The sequence below is a fragment of the Chenopodium quinoa genome, unplaced genomic scaffold (assembly GCF_001683475.1).
Source record: "Chenopodium quinoa cultivar QQ74 unplaced genomic scaffold, ASM168347v1, whole genome shotgun sequence".
NCBI lineage: Eukaryota > Viridiplantae > Streptophyta > Magnoliopsida > Caryophyllales > Amaranthaceae > Chenopodium > Chenopodium quinoa.
In genome coordinates, this window is record NW_018745566.1 from 997,606 (window position 1) to 1,010,810 (window position 13,205).

The 13,205-nt window shown below is 40.2% G+C and overlaps 1 protein-coding gene across 1 annotated transcript; it reads right to left on the reverse strand.

The window, feature by feature from the left end:
• Nucleotides 1-504: 504 nt before the first annotated feature.
• LOC110716241 lies at nucleotides 505-2,016 on the reverse strand. Its single transcript, XM_021894854.1, has 3 exons — nucleotides 1,877-2,016; nucleotides 1,372-1,698; nucleotides 505-802 (listed from the first exon to the last, which is right to left on the reverse strand). The coding sequence occupies exons 1-3, from the start codon at nucleotides 1,941-1,943 to the stop codon at nucleotides 630-632; spliced, it is 567 nt and encodes a 188-aa protein (XP_021750546.1). The 5' UTR covers nucleotides 1,944-2,016; the 3' UTR covers nucleotides 505-629.
• Nucleotides 2,017-13,205: the final 11,189 nt, after the last annotated feature.

Below are 13,205 nucleotides of genomic sequence, written 5' to 3' on the forward strand. Positions count from 1 at the left end.
AACTTTACTATTACAAAAATTACTTTAGGTTCTCTACTTTGTATAAGTCTTGTATATAATGGGTATACATTAATTTTACTGTAAAACAGTCAATTTGAGCGTAATTTTTACTATTTTTATGGTAACTTTAACCACTTAAAGAATAACTTTTAATTTGTCGTTGATTTGAATTTTATTATAATGTGTAATTTCTTATAGATACGTGATTACATATTATAAAGACTAATATGATTAATCTAATACATTATAAGTTTTTTGTAAGATAAAATCTATTAATAGAAAAATAATAACTTTTGCAGTATAAAGGTAACTTTAAGTATTTTTAACACAATTTTAACCCATTTTACAATAAATTAACATACACCCACTTTTTTGGAGAATCTGTGCTCTATCATCATTTATATTCAATTAAAACTTAATAAACTAAGATAAGGCTATAGAGAAAACAATTAGGACCCAGCAGTAAATGAAGTTTTTTACGAAATAATTGAAGTAATTAATAACTTTTTAACCACTAATCACCTCAAATTTTTTGTCCAAAGTATTGAAATTTACAACAATGAAATTGACAATACAAATATATATTCTGGCTTCTACATTCAATTTTTTAACATCAAAATTAAATATTTTTAGATAAAGCTGGAAACGGGAGCAGGTGCTGGAGCCAAATCATCAGCATGGAGAGATGAAGAAACATGGATTCCAGAAACAGGGCCTGGTGCAGCTCCAGAGCTCATAAGCTCAACCATGGCGCGACGTTGGTTACTCTGTTGATTTTGACATAAATCTGGCAAATATACTCCTGCAAATTAAAAATAATTGTGGGTTATAAGAGACATATATCATGTTGATCTAATAAATTTATTAAAAGTTAGAGCCAAATTTAACAACAATTTTGTAAAACAGAAACTTGCAGCTATGAAATTAATCACGGCATGCACACATATTTGAGTACATCAATACTCCCTACTGAAAAAGGGCCTAGAGAGTGGATATAATATACTTCGTTTGTAATTATAAATTATTAATTTTGATGATTAACAATAGTTCTCTTTTTGAAAGTTCGACTAGCAAACTATTCATACAGTCACAATAAAATAATTTTGAGCATAAGAAATAAATTAGCATGTTGAATCTTATTAAGTGTATATTAGTTCCCTCAAAAAAAAAAAAATGTATATTAGTTTTTCAAAATAATAAAAATTATAATGACGTGATGTTTTGAAATTCAATGATATATTATAGAATGTACAAGTATATATTTTTATTTTTAAAAAAGAAGTCAGAATAAGATGAGAAAATAGTGAGTAAACAATTAAAAAAAAACATGTAATCTTTTAAATATCATCCAAGCATCCGTATAGATTTTACCTTCTCCTTCAGCCAATTTGAAGTAGAGATCAACAACATTGCGGCATTTGTTGTAACAAGAAGGAGAACAAAGTTTAGCAGTGAATTGAGGTTCAAGCAAGTTATCAGATGAGATGCCACCCATCTTTCTATCAACTCCACAAGCTTTAACGCATTGATCAGTCTCAATGTGCTCGGACATTCTTTCTACCACCACTTCTGATGTTCTACATTGGTACTCTGTCTCCTCTATATCATTCCTATATTTTTCTAACACACACCTCTTCCCCGATGAAGCGATTGCCATTACACACAAATCGCTTGGTAATTCTTCGCATATCAGCTCTCCTACATAAACAAAAATCATTACATTAGAATAAACATATTTAGATTGTTCAAAATTAATTGTCACATTACGATACTAATTTAACCTGTACCATATATCAATGTGACAACAAATTATGAACAGTGAATTGTATATACATGAAATGTGATCGGATTAAAAAATACTTCAAAATATTTATACCTACAGAACTCTGGACGAAGATGGATGCAAAGAGAAAAAGCAAAGAGAATTTTGATGGAAATGCCATATTGTATGAACTCTTGTAATTTTTGTTTTAAAGAGTAAATATAGTGAAATTAATTTGTAAGATTTATAAGTTATGAGGCAGAGTACATGAGTTATTTGAGCTTTTATAGGGTATTATAGAAAAACTTGTTCTTGGCCGTGTAGGGTCACTTGTAAATGTCACGGTTGACGAGTTTAAACGCGTTAGTTATGAGATAGGTGACTATAAAGGATGGTCGTGAAGATTAGGCTTGCCTTGTATTACAAGTCCATTGCTATCAAAGAAGCTTCCATTCTTCACCTTAACTCATTCCCCATGTAAATGTCAACCATTGATTTCGTTGTGATTAATTAATTGATTCACAATTACAACTTTCTAGATAGACTTGACTAATGACTAATGAGTTAATGACTATAATATCATGCTTTTACTGTTTTTGAATGGAAATGGGATAGGTGATGTAGTGGAAATTGTATTGGAAAATAATGCCGAATTTTCTCCGTTTTCTTGAGATTATAATGCTTTCATTAGTATATTTTATTTGACAGGAAAACAGAAGCATCTCAATAATAAAAGATAAACAAATACCACTTACAAACAAACTCCTTAGAAATTTATAAATTCAACACAAGTACATAATATGTTAGAACTAATTACATCGCAGGTTTGATAAACAATCGCTTTCATAAAAAATTTCATTTGAAACAATACAACCTGTGTGATAGCTCTAATTCGGCTTAAAAACTACCATTGCATAATCGTTTCGGTGAAAATAGTTATGTGGTATTCTAAATACTTATGGTGATTATAAAACCCTAAATTTTTAATTCTCGTTAGACGAATAAATAAACAAAACAAATACAGTAGAAAAAAAACACCAACGAACTACTTCGTATTGTCTAGACTGTTGAGACTCTTTCTCATACACTAATGTTATAAGAGTATATGTGTTTAATTGTTAGAGATATAAGATCAAGTGTTATTGGAAAATATATGTGTACAATGAATTATGGGTGTATAATCACTGCCTATTGAGGATAACATTATTAATCGTGATTATTGATCGGATGACCTCCATAGGTTTGGTCCTAAAGGCATATTTGTATATTGTTTAAAGTACTATGGAGTATTTAAATAGTACATCCTACAGAGTGTTTAATTAGTAGTTCAATAACCATACTTATATATATATGTATATATATATATGTATATACATATATATAGCGTTGGGATCCAATGAGAAGTTTCTTAAAATGAGAAGAATGAGAAGACTGAAATGTACATATTTTTTTCTTTAAATGTGCAAAACTGATTTTCGAACTAATAAAGATTTTGATTTTTCTGGAGAACTAGAAAATGTGCATATTATGTACAAAATTTATGCACATCAAAATTGGGTCAATTTTTTTTTTTTTTTTGCACATTTAGTTCAAAAAATATGCACATTTAGTACAAAAGTTATGCACAAAAACACCTTCTCATCCTTCTTATTTTAAGGAACTTCTCATTTAACCTCAAATATATATATATATATATGACCCGGTTATAATGAGAATCAATCCTATAATAGGAACTAGGAACTAATTTGAACCGTCAGATAAAAGAGAAGAGGCGCGCGATCTAATGGCCAAAATCAATTCAGACAAATTGAATGAGGCACGAAAATTTCAGGCGCCATTTTCCCTCTCATCTCTCTCTCTCCTCCGCCATTTTCAACTGCTCAAAATTTTCGAAAAACCACCGTAACCGCAATTTTCAACTACTTAATTACTCTATATAAACACAATTCAAGTTTTATAATCTACATTTTTGCAGTTTCGAAACAAAAATCGCGAAAATTAGCAAAAATTGGTGAAAATTAGGTATTATTTCGAAACTTTGAAGTTCATACTCTTTTGTCTAATATTGTTGCAATTTCTTACTTATTTGTGTGTTTTTTGCTTGAATTTGTTGAATTTGAAGAAGCAAAAATTGAATCGGAGTAGTTCGAAGTTCAATTTCGGTGTTTCAAAGTTCGATATCAGGTATTTTTGGAATTTTGTTTGTTTTTGTTCCAATTTCATTTGATTTACTTTTAATTTCTGGTTAAATTTGTTGTAATTAGAAGATAATTAGAAGTTTAATCAAAGGTTTATTTATTTATTTATTCTTTTTACGAATTTTGCCAAAAATTTAGATCTGTTTTTTTTTTTATGAATTTCGGTATGAATTTATATCAGATGTTTTTAAGAGAATATAGGTAAAAATTTGAGTAAATTTGGTTCTATTGCTTCTAATGTCGAGTAATTTTAGTTAATTTTTGAGTAATTGTTGCTAATAGTTAAAAGAAATCAAATAAAAGTTGATATAAATAATTAAAAGTCAACAAAATAAAATCATGAATTTAGAGTAGTTTCCTTTGAGTAATTTTGAGTGGTTTATTTTTACAAGTAGATAGAAATTGGCTAAAAGTAACTTAAAATTGATTAAAAGTTAATGAATTATTGTATGATCTGTAGCTATTATGGCTTGTATAAAAATCAAGAAATTTATGTGGTTGAAATGAAGATTGGTTTTTTTTGTTTCGAAATGTTGCATGTATAGAAATCATTTGTTGTTGTTATTATAATAACAAGAGTTGATTTGAAATTATATATATCAGGCAGTGTAAAACCATCAAGTATAAATCGAGAAAGCATGATTCATTTTTGTTTTGAATTCCATACAGATTAAAATGACGAAAACTACAAAGAAAAATGTTGCAAAAAAGCCTCGAAAGGAATCTCCTGCAGCAAAGAAAGCTCTTGTAGGGAAAAAAGCTACTCTTGCTGCCAAGAAAGCTCTTGCAGCACAGAAGATAACTCCAAAGAAACCTGCAAATTCAAAGCAATCTCCATATCTTGAAGTAAAAGATTCATTTTATAAAGTAAATAGAAACAGTTATAAAGTAAACCATTTACCTTTAAAAGTCTATGATATCAATATAAATATTATGAAGCATACTACTACATGATTGATCATAAAAGTAAATGATAAGTTAAATAAAGTAAATAAAAATGCTTATAAAGTAAGTATATATGGTTTTAAAGTTATTTAACATGTTTAATACGTCTATACTCCTTGTATTAACATAAACTCATTGTTAAACTTAACTGTATTAGGTGCTACACTTCAAACGATTTCAAAAAAGCAAATACTGATAAAGAGAAGTGTTTTAGGGTTTTCTGATGTCCTGCGGGAGAGTTACAATTCCGAGACTGGAACCGGACTCCTGTACCTGCAAAACAAACGGATACTCCACGTGATTGGAGTTCCGCCTCCAACGGTCAAGTTAGTACTTGCTTAGGGAATAATAAATGCGGAATAAGGTAAATGAGTCTCTCTAGGTGAGAGTGTTTAATGTGTGTCCTCTCGATTAATGAGGATTAATGAAGGTATTTATAACCTTGGGAAGCGTGCTACTCTCTAGGTTTAGGTTTAACCTAGGGCTGACTTGGCCTCCTTAAGGGTTGGGCCTTGTTGGCCGGCTATCCCATGTGTCATGGGAAAGGACACGTGGCGTGTCACAATTGGTCCATTGTGGACATATCACAGAATGACACGTGGCAGGCTCCAATTGGCCTACGTGGAGGACACGTGGCGGAACCTGATTGGTCCAATTGTCAGATGGTGATTGGTGGGTAAAAATCCCCTAATCATTTGCCCCTCACAGGTGGCACGTGACTGGTCACGTGTTACCTGTGACAGGTGTCGGATCGTAACAGGCGACGGCCTGCTATAGGTGTTGATTAGGGGATTTTTATCCACCAATCACCGTCTGACAAGTGGACCAACCAGGTTCCGCCACGTGTCCTTCACGAAGGCCAATAGGAGCCTGCCACGTGTCAATCACAGATACGTCCTCTACGGACCAATTGAGACACGCCACGTGTCCACCCATGCCAAATGGGAAAACCGGCCAACAAGGCCCAATCCTGTCTAGAGGCCCGGTCAGCCCTAGGTTTACCCTAAACCTAGAAAGTGGCACGCTTCTCAAGGCTATAAATACTTAATTAATCCTCATTAATTAGGGAGATCAAGAAATCAAGAGAAGAACAGAAACATTACGAAACACTAATAACCGGCTAATCTCGCTAACGACGCAGATTACCAACATTAAACACTCTCACCTAGAGAGATCTTATTACTTTAATTTCCGTATTAATTACTCCTTAATCAGGTACTAACTTGACCGTTGGAGGCGGAGCTCTCAGGAGTCTCCGTTATTTTGCAGGTACAGGCGTCCGGTTCCAGTCTCAGAATTGTAACTCTCCCGCAGGACATCAGAAAACCCCGAAACATTTGGCGCCGTCTGTGGGGAGAGTACTTCAGAGATGGCATCCAAGTCTGTACCGACTCCTGAAGAGAGGCGTCTCCTAGACGACCCTCAAGTTCAATCGGACCATGATACCGAAAGTGAATTTGAAGTGGAAACTCATACAGCTCCAGACGGGACCCTAAGGGCCCGACGTACCCGTCATGCCGAAAGGAGGGAACGGGAGCATCTTCAAACAGGAAGCGAGCCAGCAGGCGCACCGCCTGCTCGGCAACAGCCGACTGATGGGTCTGCTCCCATCACAAGGAACGAACTCATGACCTTCATGAGGGACTTCAAGGGAGAGATTCAAGAGTTGATCAACAAAAAGCCGCCTGCTTCAGTCAAAGAGCAGTCGGCCAAAAAACCTTCCACTTCACTGAAGAGGAAGCTAGTTCAAGGGCGAGAGGCGACTCCTCATCCTAAATCCAAGAAGCGGGAGCCACTTGCTCTTGATTTCACAAAATTCCGTTATCCTACGGGAAATAGGAAACCGGTTCGTCATATTCAGGCGGACGGGTCAAAGCAAACGTTCACAGATGCTCGGCTACTGCTAGAGCAGAAGAAGAGTGACCGATTGTCAGAGTCGGCTTCTACTTCAAATTTTCAAGACAGTTTGCGAAATGCCTCGATGAGGCATACTCAGTCGTACCATGAGAGTCAGTCAGGCGGCACCTCCCATCAGTCCGGCTTTCATAGTGCCCAGGCGGTACCAAACTTACCATTTGTGCCGCAACAACAGTATTTTATGCAGCCACCTCCATTTGGTGGACCTGCAGCAAAAAACGTCCAACCTATGGACTGGCAGCTACGGCTGCTTAGACTTGGTGAACAGCCGTCGGCCTTCTCCAAGGAAATTACTGAAGCCGCTCAGCCGGCCAAAGTAAAAAATGTACTAGTAGGCGCCTATGACGATACTACTAATCCAGAAGACCATCTGATGGCATTCACCAACCTGATGTACCTTCAAGGGTTGGATGATCCCACTTGGTGCAAGTGTTTCCCAGCGACTCTCAAGGGAATCGCACAGCAATGGTTCGGCAACCTGCCGACTTGTTGTGTAAACAGCTTCAGGACGCTTGCTTACTTATTTGCCTCCAACTTCGCTATGAACATCCCTGCGAAGAAAACGACCCTTGATTTGGGAACAATTCAGCAGGGCGAGAAGGAGGGGCTTCGTTCTTACATCAGGCGGTTCAACCTGATGAGAATACAGATTCAAGGGTTACCGGATGAGGTAGCTTATACTGACTTTTTTAGAGGTCTCAAAGACGGGTCTACCTTCAAATTTGATTTAGTTCGAAAAAGGGTGGCGACTCTTCAAGAGGCCTTGATTGAAGCAGAAGCCTATATACAGGCGACTGATCTGTGTACGATAAAACAGTCGGACGGGAAAAGGTTCGACAAAAGAGAAGGACGACAGAAACAGTCGTCTAACAAAGATGAGAAAAGAAAAGAGGTCTGGGCGGTTGATTCCTCTAAACAGCCGGCCCAGAAAAAGAAAAAAGAATTCAAACCATACTCCCCAAAGTATGTGTTTAACAAGGATAACCAGTTTATCCTAAAAGAAATAAAGGGACGGTTCTCAATTGAGAAGCCGGTCCCCATGAAGGGTTCTGCAAACAACCGGAACCAAGACAAAATATGTGCTTATCATGATGACGTTGGTCATCACACCAATGACTGCATCAGTCTCATGCGGTACCTAGGCCGCTTGGCTGAGCAAGGTGATCTTGACACTTATGTCAAGAAATCTACGGGAACACTTCCTCAAAAAAGCAGTCGGCCAAAAAGAATCAACAGGCCGACAGTTCCGATACAGATGATGCAGTCGTCTACACCATTGCAGGCGGCTTCTCAGGAGGCGGCCCCACTATTAGGGGCAACAAAGATAATATAGGGCGGTTAGATGTAAATTCCGTTCACCAAGAACGGCCGTCCAAATATACATTTCCTGAGATTGTCATCACTGAAGAGGATCTAGGAGGGGTAAGGGGGCCGCATGACGACCCTCTCGTTATTGAATGTAAAGTGGCCAACCAGAGAGTTGGCCGAATCCTCATAGATACCGGGAGCTCCTCAGATCTCATCAGCAGCAAATGTCTGTCAAAACTGAAATATCAGACGGACTGCATACATCCGGCCTCCCACCCTTTAATAGGGTTTGGAGGAGGAGTCGTCCACCCACTGGGACGAGTAGATTTACCCATTCGCCTGGGCGAAAAAGGGGAAGGACGACACATGGTAGTCCGGTTCCTAGTAGTAGAGGAACTCTCGGCCTACAACATGATTCTGGATCGACCAACCCTGAATAATTCCAAGGCTGTTATAATCCCGTCTCTTATGCTGCTTAAGTTTGAGAGGGATAATGGAACAGTCGGCTCCCTAAGGGGAGATCAGAGGATGGCCCGAGAGTGCTACCTCTCGGATGTCAAGCCCACTGTTATGGCCACTGGGTCAAGTGGAGAAAAAACAGACCTTGACAATGTCAAGGAGAGTGCGCCTGTTCAAGAAACAGGCGACAAAAAGAGAAAGGCGTCCCAGACAGAGTCCGCAAGAAAAGCAAGAAAATAGCAATCATTGGCAGAGGAGCGGCCGGATGAGTTCCGCCCTCAGCCGGCTGGTGAGCATGCGGACCTGATCTTAGACGACTCACGTCCTGACCGAACAGTCAAAGTTGGGACGACTGCTCTGAGAAACCTTGGTGACGACTTTCACAATCTATTGAAAGAATACAAGGACATCTTTGCATTTGAAGTCCATGAAATGCCAGGCATTAGTCCTGATCTGGCAGTACATAAACTCGTTGTGGATCCGAAAAAGAAGCCGGTACGGCAAAAGAAGCGGAACCATGGAGAAGAAAGAAGTCAGGCGGCAGCCGCCGAAGTTAAAAAATTACTTGATGCAGGGTTCATTCGGCAATGTTACTTCCCAGACTGGGTTGCAAATGTGGTGCTTGTTAAAAAGCCGAATGGCACCTGGCGAATGTGTGTAGACTACACAGACTTAAACAAGGCGTGCCCCAAAGACAGTTACCCTCTGCCTAAAATTGATAATCTGGTCGACTCAACAGCAGGTCATGCCTTGATGAGTTTTATGGACGCCTATTCTGGTTTCCATCAAATTCCTTTATGGAAGAAAGATCAGGAGAAGACGGCCTTCGTCACTGATCAGGGGTTATACTGTTACACGGTCATGCCGTTTGGTCTTAAGAATGCCCCGGCTACCTTCCAACGAATGATAAACACAGTGTTCTTTGATCAGATTGGGAGAAACGTCGAGGCATATATTGATGATATGATTGTCAAGACTAAACTTCAGAAAGATCATCTGACGGACCTCCGAGAAACTTTCACCACACTCAGGCGGCACCATGTCATGCTCAATCCCAAGAAATGTGTATTTGGAGTTGAGTCTGGGAAATTTCTCGGATTCCTTATCAATCAGAGAGGAATAGAGGCAAACCCTGAGAAGGTACAGGCGGTCATTGACATGCAGTCGCCTCGTACCATCCGAGAGGTTCAGAAGTTAACAGGTTGTCTGGCGGCCTTGGGGAGATTCCTAAGCCGATCAGGCGACAAATGCCTATACTTTTTCCAGGCAATTAAGAAAAAGGCAAGGTTTGAATGGGGGCCGGATGCTGAGGCCGCCTTCCAGAAATTAAAGGTTCACTTGCATTCCTTGCCGAGGCTGGTCAGCCCTTTGCCCAAAGAGGATCTCTACATGTACCTGGCCGTCTCTGATCATGCGTTAAGCGCTGTGCTCCTTGCTGAAAGGGACGGCTGTCAGCTCCCGGTCTACTTTGTCAGTCACGTACTGAAAAATGCCGAGTTGAGGTATCCCCTAGTGGAGAAATTTGGTCTTGCACTCTTCATGGCTGTTAAAAAATTGAAGCCCTACTTTTTGGCACATGCAGTCGTCGTGTATACCGACCAACCAATCAAGCGGCCCCTTACCATCATGGAGTCGTCAGGACGAATGATCAAATGGGCCATAGAAATACAGAGCCTCGAAGTTACTTTCGAGCCTAGAAAAGCAGTGAAGGGGCAAGCCTTTGCTGACTTTATTGTAGAGATGACTCGTCCTCCTGACTCTCAAGTTCCAGACCAAGTCTGGAAGGTATATGTGGACGGAAGCTCTACTTCAAATGGTTGTGGAGCAGGCGTCGTATGTCAATCTCCAGAGGGCGACAGGTTCGAGTATGCTCTACGCTTCAGTTTTCAGGCTTCAAACAATGAGGCAGAATATGAAGCTTTACTAGCCGGGATCCGCATGTGCAAGGCGGCAGGGGCAAGAAAAATAGACGCCTGTTCTGATTCACAATTGATAGTGAGTCAGTACAATGGCGAATACGAAGCAACCCATCCGGCCATGATCAAGTATTTACAGGCGGTCCGACAAGCAGTCGGCTCCCTTGAGGATTTCCATCTGATCCAAGTGCCGAGATCAGAAAACAACCAGGCAGATGCACTGTCAAAATTAGCATCATCCGCCTCCTCCGATACTCCTCGAACTGTTTTTTGGGAAGTAATGGAGAAGAGAAGCATCGAGGAAAACCCTATTGGAATCCTAGACAGAAGCTCAACCTGGATGGATTCAATCAGGGCATATCTGACAAATGGTACACTGCCAGATGATCCTCAACAGGCGGCAGCACTGAAAAAACGAACCTCCTGTTTTGAAATGATACAGGGAGAACTTCACAAGAGGGGGTACCTTCAACCCTTCTTAAAGTGTGTTACTCCTGAAAAGGGACGAGAGATACTAGATGATCTTCACTCTGGTTACTGTGCTTCTCATATAGGTGGTAGGATGCTTGCTCAAAGGGCAAGGCGGCAGGGCTACTTTTGGCCTACTTTGGAAGCAGATGCAATGGAGATGGTGAAAAAATGTGACAAGTGCCAAAGGTTTGGCAAATTAATTCACCGTCCGGCTACTGACCTCACTACCATTCACAGCCCACTACCGTTTGCTAAGTGGGGCATGGACATTCTGGGTCCATATACGCCTGTTACAGGCGGCAGAAGGTATATACTTGTTGCCGTTGACTACTTCACTAAATGGGTAGAGGCGGAGGCTGTAAAGGGAATCAAGACGAAAGATGTAATTTCATTCATTTAGAAAAACGTCATCACTCGGTTCGGGGTTCCCATGTCTATGGTTTTTGATAATGGTCCCTAATTTGAGACGCCTGTTCTCAAAAGCTGGTTGGGAGACCAAGGAATTGCACACTACTTTGCATCTGTCGGCCGTCCACAAGCAAACGGCCAAGTAGAAGCCTTTAATAAAATCATCTCAGACGGTCTCAAGAAAAAGATTGAACGAGCAGGCGGCCTATGGGCGGATGAACTACCACATGTTCTCTGGGCCATTAGGACGACTGAAAAAGGGGCGACTGGAGAAACTCCATTCCTCCTAACTTATGGTGCGGAAGCTGTTCTTCCAATAGAACACTACGAGCCGACTCTTCGAGTAATGTTGTATGACAAAGAGGCAAACTGGGAAGCCATGCGCCTGGCATTAGACTCACTTCCTGAAAAGAGGGGCAATGCTGTTTTGCGCCATGAGATCTATCGCCTGAGAATGACTAGATCATACAACAAAAAAGTACACAGGCGTCCACTCAAAGTAGGGGACTTTGTACTTAGAAAAATGGAAGCAATTGGTAGGGCTAATGAGTCTGGCAAACTAACTCCCAACTGGGAAGGACCCTACCGAATCTATGAGGAAGTCAGGGACGGTACCTACCGTCTGGAAACACCAGACGGACAACCGTTGCCTCGAACTTGGAATGTAGATAACCTTAAAAAATATTTCTTCTGAAAGATGTAAAGTAAAGAGCTACTTAATAAAGTTTGCACTTACTATGCAATTTTTGTATTACGAGGGGCATGCCGTCTGTACCTTTACAGTCGGCTACTCTCCATTGAGTTTTTTCACTCTATCTTCAGAGGGGCATGCCGTCTGTACCTTTACAGTCGGCTACTCTCCATTGAGTTTTTCACTCAATCTTCAGAGGGGCATGCCGTCTGTTCCTTTACAGTCGGCTACTCTCCATTGAGTATTTTACTCACAATACTTAGCTAAAAAGATTAGGGCCTGGCCGACCCTGTGCCTAACAGGCGGCTACCCTTCTTTTACTTAGCATCTACGTTCACCAAGAACTTACCAAGGCCACCGGCCGAATGATCAGACCAGGCGCCAAGCCAACTGATCAAATCTACAAAACTAATACGACCTGTCCCAACATCATAGCAGGCGTCCGACGGCATCCCTCCGGATGAAATTCGTCGCAGAGAGCAGCTCCCTTTTGGGTGGAACATTGTTCTATAAACTAATTACACGGCACCTATACGACTGTCCCCAAGGGCAACCACGTAGCCGTTTTTGAGACAAGGATAACTCTATCACTAACCAAACCAGTGGTAGCAGTTGACATCTGAGTCAGATGACCGCCTGTATTACTTGGGATAAATGCAAGGGGTACCTATTGAGTTAATAGCCAACAAACATTGGCGAATCAAGGGGTCTAGCCGGCCTACGCCGCCTGGTACCTCTACTACTCAATATAGATTGTGACGAAGACTAAGTAACTCCTATGTTAACTTAATAGTCACTCAAACTTAGTATGGAGCCTAAAAGGTATGAGTCGTCCGCCTGTTTTTAATAAACAGGGGCTCTCAACCATTACTCTTGCTAGGTTAACAAATTACGAGTTAAAAGCCAACATTGGCAATAAAGGGAAACAACCGGTACCCGCCGCTTGTTATCTTACTTAATTCCTTGGCGACTAGGTAATACTATTTACTTGGTCAGACCGATTGAATAAATAGTTCGAATACCGATTGAATAAATGGTCGACTGATCGTCTATCCTGGAAACAGACAACCAGTCGTCCAGGGGCATAGGCGGCGTACTTACTATTTGTACCTGTCTGCAACGTTCGGCCA